This window comes from Priapulus caudatus, unplaced genomic scaffold, assembly GCF_000485595.1.
Source record: "Priapulus caudatus unplaced genomic scaffold, Priapulus_caudatus-5.0.1 Scaffold2306, whole genome shotgun sequence".
Lineage (NCBI taxonomy): Eukaryota > Metazoa > Priapulida > Priapulimorpha > Priapulimorphida > Priapulidae > Priapulus > Priapulus caudatus.
The window spans coordinates 24,526-34,546 of record NW_014579367.1 but is presented as its reverse complement, the minus strand read 5'-3'; the positions used below and the strand labels follow the sequence as shown (position 1 = coordinate 34,546).

At 43.0% G+C, this 10,021-nt stretch overlaps 3 protein-coding genes across 3 annotated transcripts in view; 1 reads left to right on the top strand and 2 right to left on the bottom strand.

Annotated features, from left to right (window-relative positions):
- Window positions 1-759: 759 nt before the first annotated feature.
- Window positions 760-5,790, bottom strand: LOC106818529 (cyclin-dependent-like kinase 5; the record flags this gene model as incomplete). The annotated part of the gene is given in 4 exon segments (XM_014823229.1): window positions 760-855; window positions 1,079-1,196; window positions 2,243-2,399; window positions 5,639-5,790. Coding segments are annotated over 4 exon segments (408 nt in total), but the record flags the coding sequence as incomplete, so codon positions are not given.
- A 142-nt stretch (window positions 5,791-5,932) lies between these two features.
- Window positions 5,933-10,021, bottom strand: part of LOC106818528 — a 10,017-nt gene continuing 5,928 nt past the window's right edge. Inside the window, exons 5-6 of the mRNA XM_014823228.1 lie at window positions 6,548-6,743; window positions 5,933-6,033 (exon numbers count right to left, since the gene is read on the bottom strand). Of these exons, the coding sequence (XP_014678714.1) occupies window positions 5,933-6,033; window positions 6,548-6,743 (297 nt within the window). The remainder of the gene's footprint in view (window positions 6,034-6,547; window positions 6,744-10,021) is intronic.
- LOC106818530 (peptide methionine sulfoxide reductase-like) overlaps window positions 5,960-10,021 on the top strand; it is a 13,682-nt gene continuing 9,620 nt past the window's right edge. Inside the window, exon 1 of the mRNA XM_014823230.1 lies at window positions 5,960-6,271. The gene's annotated coding sequence lies outside the window, so the exon portion shown is untranslated. The remainder of the gene's footprint in view (window positions 6,272-10,021) is intronic.

Here is a 10,021-nt window from a genome sequence, read left to right as displayed (position 1 = left end):
AGGAACCTGTCTCGGGATCTGTACCCACAGCACGGCCGATCAGGGTAGTGTTGCCAAGCTTCAGGGCTTCCACCAGACCAGCCGAACTCACACCTGCTATCGCATCATCTTGCATAGCAAATTCTATGTTAGCCTGTGGCTGGGGCCCGCCACTGCTTGACACCTTTTCACGAAGGGAGGTGTGCGTTATGATATGATTGTAATCAATAAACATTTTCACTAAAATGCAATCCTTCCAGGGACGAGATTCACAAATACTCAAAATTAAAATTACCAATGTTTAGTCCAGAGACAGTTTTGCTATCACTGTTACAATCATTGCCTAAAGAGTAATGTATGATGAAGATACATCACTGTACAGTCACTGCCTAAAGAGTAATGTATGATGAAGATACATCACTGTACAGTCACTGCCTAAAGAGTAATGTATGATAGAGACACATCACTGTACAGTCACTGCCTAAAGAGTAATGTATGATGGAGAGACATCACTGTACAGTCACTGCCTAAAGAGTAATGTATGATGGAGATACATTACTGTACAGTCACTGCCTAAAGAGTAATGTATGATGGAGATACATCACTGTACAGTCACTGCCTAAAGAGTAATGTATGATGGAGAGNCTCTCTCTCTCTCTCTCTCTCTCTCTCTCTCTCTCTCTCTCTCTCTCTCTCTCTCTCTCTCTCTCTCTCTCTCTCTCTCTCTCTCTCTCTCTCTCTCTCTCTCTCTCTCTCTCTCTCTCGACTATGCTGCACTACCTTGTTGATAAGTAGGTTCTGTGGTTTGAGGTCCCTGTGAAGAACATTGTGGCTGTGGCAGAATGCCAGACCTCTGAGCAACTGGTACAGGAATGACTGCAACAGACAAAAATTTATATGACGCACATGCATTGCAGCCGGGTAACATGGCACGGCTATTTGCGACAGAGTATCATTGTATTTGTTAGTACACAACTGACAGTATCAGTAAAAGTATTATTTAATGAAGTTTATCTGGCCCTTTTCAGAATGAAAGGGTAACTAGAATAATCTGTGGACGACATAAGATATGTGGTAGCTAACAGGGCGAATATTTTACCTTCACAACCTCAGCCTCAATTTCACCATTGCAACTGTCAAAGTACTTCTTCAGATCCTGGTCACAATACTCGAAGACAAGCGTGAGTTTACGTTCACTGTGCAAAACATCTGTCAACCTGCAAAAACGAAATCATTCATCTCTTGTTTGCAGAAACGTTTTGTTAACAGGGGAATGCTGCAGATTGCACACGGATAAATCTGAAAATAAACATACAGCACTATAAAGCCACATTGCTTTGAGATAAATGCCTGAAGATCTGTAAAATAGGTTAAAATGTACTAGCTACAACAAAACCTAACACTTTTAGCAAAAGGTGTTCTTATGTGCACAGCTTGATCTAAGATATTTGGAAGGTGACTTATTATATGCATACTATATGCAGGGTTCTTGTTAACTTTTGACAAAGCAAGTAATTTGACAATGAATAGCAGGTAACTGTTTTTCCGGCACGGACGGTAGAGCGAGCGGCGAAGGCGCGAAGAAAATTTCTGATTTGACCCACAAATAGCCTATTTTGATGGGTATGGGTTCTAGAATTTGGTAGTTTAGATAGGAAAATATATGCTATTAAGTATCTAGTATAAAAAGAAAAATCATAAATGTCAAGTAAAAGTCCAGGTAACAGTGTATTTCCTCTTTATTTTAGTAGTATCTGCCAAGTTGAGAATTCAATTATCACTGCATTTTTATAATCTAATGTGGACTGAAATATATTCTATTAAGTATTACAGTTACTACCCGCCCGTGCACAGTTAGTCTTGGGTTGGAAGTATTTAAAATAAACTTCGTTTTTTCAAATATGGATTAAATATTTTACCGCCTTTAGTGGGAGTTTCTCTCAAATTGATAGCCGGTAACAAATTGCGCGATAGGCGGTAAAAATAACCGGTTACCGGCTATTAACAAGAACCCTGTATATGTCACAAAAATTGCAGGACATTAGCCAAAACCCACCAGAAATGTGTTTAGCTCTGGTGCATCACATTTCTAATTGATATCCCATCTTCCACCGTTCTTAGTGTCACAAGTTCACAAACAATCTTCTCAACATAGTTACTTAATGACTGTTACCGCAACTGAATCAATAAGTTGCTAGTTTCTGCTACACAGTCACTTATGCAGGGATAAACAACCAAATGCAGCCAGTACTTATGCTCTTACCTGACAATGTTCTTGTGTTTGAGCTCCTTGAGAAGACAGATCTCTCGCAATGCAGAGCTTGGCACGCCCTCATCATCATCATCGAGGCGCACCCGCTTTAAAGCTACTATTTCGTGATTCTCTTTGTTCTTTGCTTTGAACACAGTACCATACGTACCTAAAAGTGTACCCATCAAATAGTGTACAATTACAGAATGATAACTGAAATTTTTCAACATTTGCATGGGTGTATGTGAAAAAAATATCTATAAAATCCTCCACACTCGCATACCAGTGCAGTTAGAGGTTTGTAAGCTCATACCACAATTTACAGATTATTTACATCTGTCTGAAAACCTTTATGTACAATGGCTATTCTACACAAGTATTTCCTGACGTGCCTCTTTTGTCTTTTAGCTCCATTTGTAATTATTAGTTTGACACATTTTATCAGTCAGAGGTTAGCAAACGGAAGCATAAAGTGTAAATCTTACTGAATTACTTATAGTACGGTATTTCTACGCTTTTTATTGTAAGTTTGTGCGCGTAGGGTGTTTGCACTGACATATTGTGTGCTGTAGAGTGTTTGAGCAGCTTTTATGAGAAATTATTATGCATAATCATAATGTTATAATGTCTGGGTGCATGAGCAAGTTTGCTATGCCTTCTCTCTAACAGCAAACACTTGCTGCCTGGCAAGAACTTCATTTCTAACCCTGACTTAGGTAATTAATATAATTAATGTTTTATTTACATATTAAAAATGCCGGTGTACAGTATGAGTATAAACCTAAAGCCATTATTTTTTAAATGCAGAGCCAGAGGAACGAAGGCTATGGCCATGGCTATGCGTAGCTATAGTAACTATAGCCCGCGTACAGTTGCCGCTGGGCTATAGGACCAGCCATTAGGGATGCGCGGGACCAACTTACTGACGCTTATTCACGACTATAAAACGTCTGTGGTACGCAATTAATGCCTCTTATCCGAAGTAAATATGTCTCAAGTTATATTAGCTACTAAAATTTCACCTCTAACTATCGTTGAAATGTTCTACTTGCGGTATTTCTGGTGAACGAGCATTCGATTTGCGAACTTCAAACGGCCATTTTAGGCGCGCTTTGAGCGGGAACTATGTATTTCCGCACGTGGAGGGGTGGGCGGGTTGGGTTAGTTGTGGACAAAAACATTGTTGTTGTCAAGTAACAAATTAAGCGATCAAAAAAGATTGTAATATTAGTTTTGTTATGAAAGATGAACAAATTACTATTATTAATTTGTTACTTGACAACAACGTTTTTGTCCACAACCAACACAACCCGCCCACCCCTCCACGTGCGGAAATACATAGTTTCCGCTGACTGGCTGGAGTAAGTTGGTCCCGAGCATTCGTAATGGCTGGTCCTATAGCCCAGCGGCAACTGTACGCGGGCTATAGTTACTAGAGCTAGGCTATGCGTTACCATAAAAGTAACGCTGTGGCTATATGCCCTGGCAGCCGGGCACAGTCTTCGATTTCCTAAATGCCCGGCAGTTCCTAACCCTAACCCTAACCCTTGTTTACTTGAGATAACGCTGAAAATTAAAAACTGCCGGGCATTTACGAAATCGAAGACCGTGCCCGGCAGCCGTCAGATATATGCCGGCTGCCGGGCATATAGCCACTCTGTAAAAGTAATTCACCAAACGAACTATGACAACTCGCAGCTAGGGCCTGCATACCTCCCAAATCCCATTGGTTGATACAAATCACGTGCCTGAAACTCCTGTTTTAATAAAACTTTTATGGTGCATTGTGACCCTAACCCTAATCCTAACCCTAACCCTAACACTAATTACAATTTAATTTAAAAAATTAACTATATTTGTATCAACCAATGGGAGTTGGGAGCACTGGCAGCAAGAACAAGCCCGCACGTACAGCACACACGCGGCCATTGACTATAATAATAACATGGTGCCCAACTCGCCACCGCAGTTTTCACAACTCACCGTTTTCAATCAGCTACAACTCCGGTGTTCCTGCAGGTGACGCCACTTTCCAACTATCATTGGAATCGCGGAAAACTGCTGAACAAGTTACACCCGCCATTTTTGACAATCGGCCCGCCAGAATGTGTTCAAATCACAGAAATTCCTCAAATATACATGCAAAATGATGCTACCAGGCAAACGGGCGGCTTGCCCAATCGCTGGCGGCTGCGATGATTGGCCATAACTTACCACGCGCAGCCTGTCTGCACGTTAAACTTGCTGCAGCCGCCAGCGATTGGGCAAGCCGCCCGTTTACCTGGTAGCATCCGAAGCATCATTTCCCATGTATATTTGAGGAATTTCTGTGATTTGAGCGCATTCTGGCACGCCGATTGTCAAAAATGGCGGGTGTAACTTGTTCAGCAGTCTTCCGCGATTTCAACGATAGTTGGAAAGTGGCGTCACCTGCAGGAACACCGGAGTTGTAACTGATTGAAAACGGTGAGTTGTGGAAACTGCGGCGGCGAGTTGGGCACCATGTTGTTATTATAGTCAATGGCCGTGTGTATGCTGTACGTGCGGGCTTGTTCTTGCTGCCAGTGGTTGGGAGGTATGCATGCAGGCCCTAGCCGCGAGTACTATGACAGCACACTTATGGTCACATACTATAGCTGATAGGGTCTATGTCCCCCAGGGTACTGCCGTAACGTACCCTGGGTACGGTCCGGTATACCGGAACGTACCCTGGTCACTATTTGATATGGTTAGGGTTAGGATTAGGGTTAGGGTTAGGATTAGAGTTAGGGTTCGGGTTAGGGTTAGGGAGTAGGCGTAGGCGACTCCCTAGACTCGTTAGTGGAGTAGGCGAGGTACGGTCCGGCATATAATATAGTACCAGGGTACGTTCCGGCAGTACCCCGGGGGACATAGACCCTCTCAGCCACACTATATGGCAAAACTGCAGTATATTAATGTTGTGCTACTACTACTAGTACTAGTACTACTATATAGTACTAGTATTACTATTAGTAGTACTATTACTACTAGTACTACGACTAGTTTATAATTTTGAAAGTATTTCATTTTCAATCTATTAATAGTATTATTACTATTAAGTATTAGTAGACCTAGTAAGTGGCCTTATCGGTTCAAGGATAGAGAACATAGGTCCCAATAAAACCAATGTCATTTACATCAATATAAATATAATATTATATCAATATAATAGGTTAGGGTTATGGTTAGGGTTCAGGGTTAGGATTAGGGTAAGGGTTAGGGTTAGAATTAGTGTTAGGGTTAGGTTTAGGCACATTGGTTTTATTGGGACCCATGTTCTCTATCCTTGGGCCGTCAGCGAAATGCAATCACCAAATCGCTTATCCACGATTGTCGATTAGATAATACGGCCCAAGGCACCTGTGCACCACGCCATGACATATTCACCTTCCCCTATTTTCTCCAGTTTTTCATATTTCTGCATAGTTGACTTTGGTGATCTAAGAATATCCAAATTTTATAAGTAATAACGAAAAAAGTATCAATCTCTAGTTAAATGACACATTTTCACGTTTCTTGTTTATGACCTATGTGACCTATGACCCTCACATACACTAGCGATCCTGGTGGTAGAGGGGGATTTTGAGCTCGAGCTCGACCAAAGCTCGACTCTTAGAAGGACCCCAGTCTTTCGTATGGTAGCCGACGACGGTATGAGAAACGACGTATGTACAATCTACGTCATCGCTGTTGCGCTATGCGTTCACCAATGATGTATCCGTTATGTATCCAAGGATGTATATCCTTGCGTTCACCTGTCATCTCCGGTTGAATCATCGGTTCTGAAAATAGAGGAATTTCATTGACGTATTTCGGACAAGTGACATCAATGACCGCATCATAATATCGTTGGTGACGTCTCAGGCATGCAGGATGGACAGGATTTTGTTGTGCAATTTCCGTTGCATTCTGATTGCCTATAAAACGCCACGGTCAATCTTGGTAAGGCATTCAACTTACGGAATGGCTATGCATCTTTCTTCTGCGTTAAAACGCTTCACTATGGTTACAACTAGCAAGGTAGGTTACATACATGGAGAGTAAACTCGTTGACAGCAGTCATACTGTTATTACTGTGATACTGTGTCATACTGTGATTACGGTTAGTTACGAACCATTGTTAGATTGGATTAGTTACGCCTTAGATTTTATACTGTACCTTTACTCTAGCGGCATTCCTCGACCAGTGTAGCGTCAGATTTTAACATTTTCTATGCTAGTAAAACCAAAGGCCCTATGGCTATAGTATTAGTATACTATGCCATGGTCCGTAGTCAACTCTACTGGCCGGCCAACCCGACCCGTGGGTCGAGTTGACTCGCCCGGAGGTTGGACAGCTCTCGATCCCCATGACCTTCGTTCTATGACAGGATCGACTCTGCAGCAATGTATGAGTGCATCCAGTGAGGAATATTTTCAGCATGTCGCGTGCCTGCTTATTCCATTCAAACAATTGGCACCACAACGCCAGCAGCATGAGACACATAAGTTGCTATAAGAGACACCCAAGATTCAACTGGCCACAAATTTCGACATACCGACCAATCGGTATATTACACTATCAGTAACTCATACCAGATCTAATCAGTTCAAAACAATGCACCAATACTCCCCCACTACTGACACATTCAAGTACGGTACCTACAGTATATTTTCACATACAGTACTTGGGTGGAACATGCTACCAGATATATAGCTAAGGCCTGTACCTTGAAAATGCTCAGGAGGGAGCTAGCTATCTTTCACGATAAGCATCACAAACAGCCATCTGCAAGTAGGGCTAAGAGGGTCTATGTCCTCCGGGGTACTGCCTGAAGGTACCCGGGGTACGGTCCGGTACACCGGAACGTACCCTGGTACTATCTAATATGCCGGACCGTACCTCGCCTACTCCACTAACGAGTCTAGGGAGTCACCTACGCCTACTCCCTAACCCTAACACTAACCCTATCCCTAATCCTAACCCTAACCCTAATCCCAACCCTAACCATATCAAATAGTGACCAGGGTACGTTTCGGTATAACCGGACCGTACCAGGGTAGGTGAGGATGGGATGTTGGATGAATGGCATGATGGATGGATGGATGGTGATGGATGGATGATGCATGGTATGGATGGATGATGGATGGGATGGTGTGTGGTGGGTGGAGGATGGTAGTAATGTGTGTGCGTGGGTGGGTGGATGGATGGATGGATGGATGGATGAATAGATATGGATGGATGGATGGATGTGGATGAATAGATGAATGGGTAGCGCAGGGATGTATATAGTTGTTAATCTTGTAATCTATTTGTAGAGACTGAAGCAGATGCCAAAATGAAAGACAATCGCCCACTACAAGAAGGACTGCAACGGGCAACATTTGGGCTTGGATTGATTCTGGGGCCCCGAGCACAGTTTGGTTGTGTCTCGGAGTCAGATACACCAGAGTTGGCGTACACCGGCGGCCAGCACCAAAAACCCCACATATCATAGCCATGTAGGGGCAACTTTATTGTCAGTTCTGGCCAGAGTAGGAGTATTTAAAACATTATTTTTTGCATGGAATCAAAGGATTTTATCCATTATCCTGTGTCCAGTTTGTGAGGATTTTTAGCTCATTCTGACATAGTCAGATGCAGCTTGTAGAATCGCCACGATCGTCCGTTCGCTCCGTCCGTCAACAGCTTGGGCCCACAAATCTTAACGCTCGACGTACGGTCACGATATTGCGCACATCGGGGGATCGTCAAAAACGAGTTGGGATGTCAAGCTGGGGTCAAGGTCAAGGTCAAGAGGTGTAAAAGAAGGGGGAACATTCACTCCTTAACTTAAGGTATAGGGAGGAAATGCAGAATTGCGGCACAAATCTAAACGGCTCGACCTAGGCTCGTGATAGTCGGTGTATAGCATCATGGTAGGAAAAGCCATCACTGTGCCGAAATTGGAGGCCACAGGTCAAAAGGTCAATGGGCACAGGGCAGATTTCAAACATTTTCTGAGGACATGGTCTGAAGAGGGCGATTGAAAAATTTTTGTTTCAGCGGGTGACCTAGCATTTTATGGCTTTATTGAAAGCACCAGGAAATGCTCCCTTCTGCTGAAATTGCGAAGAGTAAGTGTCGGATAAACCTTTTGACCCTCAAGAGGAGGGTTAAACATGGATTTGTTTACTGTCTGTTAGAAAGAATTGACTGCGGTGTTGCTAGTGAGAATCGCTGGATTAGTAGCGGGCGGGACAGAGCGAGGCAGTGGAAATTTCAAAGCTAAAGTTTGGTGTGAAGAAGTTTATGCTCCGTAAATCCTATAATTTCTATGGCATTCTGTACTGTCATATTTTACATGTTACGTATGCACTGCCAGTGCGCCACTGCCATGGCATGTGGATGGTGGCTGTTTAGTTTTTGCCTGCGGTAATTAGTTACAGGTGGCCAGCTCTATTGCAGCCTCTAGGCTTGCGTAGGTAAATGGATGAGTGCTTACCTATTCTGTCTTGCAAATAGTTGTTGCTACTACGTACGATGGGAGCTTCCATCTTTAATCTGAAGACACAAACGTACGCGCATTCGTCGCAACTTCATAACGATGCCAACAAACATTTCTTGAGAAGGTTCCTGATACATCCCTGTGCATTCCACTGTTTCGGCGTGTATGTGAAACACATTTGGGACTAACAGTTTACTAGAATCCCACCACTCCACCACAGCACGTCACCGCAGCTAGACATTAGATGAGCGCTGGGCGCTCCGCGGCACTTGTTTGTGAGAGAGATACTGCCATATGATATAAACAATAATAGAGCATTCACTAGTTTGGTAGTTACTGTCATCCTGTTTGCATTCACAATATTATTAGTGTATACATAGTAGACAGCACTGACTAAATTTGTTGCATAACCCAAACACTAAAATGTTTACTTGTAGTGGTGACCAGACTGAAGCCATCGAGGTTGTATTTATGCGAATCTGTGCGTCCTACGGGATATGCTGAAGGTGTTCTTGGCAGTTAGCGCGTCCACACCATAACTTCAGCCGACAGTACATGTCGCGGCATCTGGGACCACAACGAGCACAAAGAGGGCTGCAAAGGCGAGCCTGACTATGCAGCAGAAAAGCAGTGCCAGACCAATCTCCTCGGCATTCACTCTGCTGGGAAATTCTACCAGGCAGAAGCAGTGAGTGTTTAATTCCTTCTATTTATTCAAAATCAGCATGGTGGCAAGTCTGTTATTTATTTACATCTATAGAGTCTGAGTCCCTGCTCTCCTTGTTAGTTGCCTTTTGACCAGTTGTGGCCCTGTTAGAATGATCATTTTACATTTTCACCACTGATATATCTGCTTGTCTTATAAACCACAGCAATGACCCACAGTGGCCTATTAGTTTATTGTGCAGTAGTAATGATTCGCAATGTAATTTAAGGATTTTGATAAAAATCTTATCAATTTGTTAGGCACAAAGAAATCGATCTACAGTCACATATAACTTATCTTCTTACTGTAGAGCAAAACGGGATGTGATGGTTATTGTGGGTGGCATTAAAAAAATGTGCGTAGCGCTATAATTACATTTTGCTGAATATTAAGTTTACTGTAGCTTTGCTTCAGTCAAAGTTAGTATCTTGCCACCACTTGTACCAAGTCCTGGCTTTTGTGTTGTAAAATTATTATCTTTCATCCTGTTGCAGTTATCATCAGAAGTCCTGCTGAAGAACACCGCCTCGCTGGTTGAGTCCTAGCAATGCACGAGGAAGAGCTGGTCACTTCACCGATCGCAACACGCCTTACAGG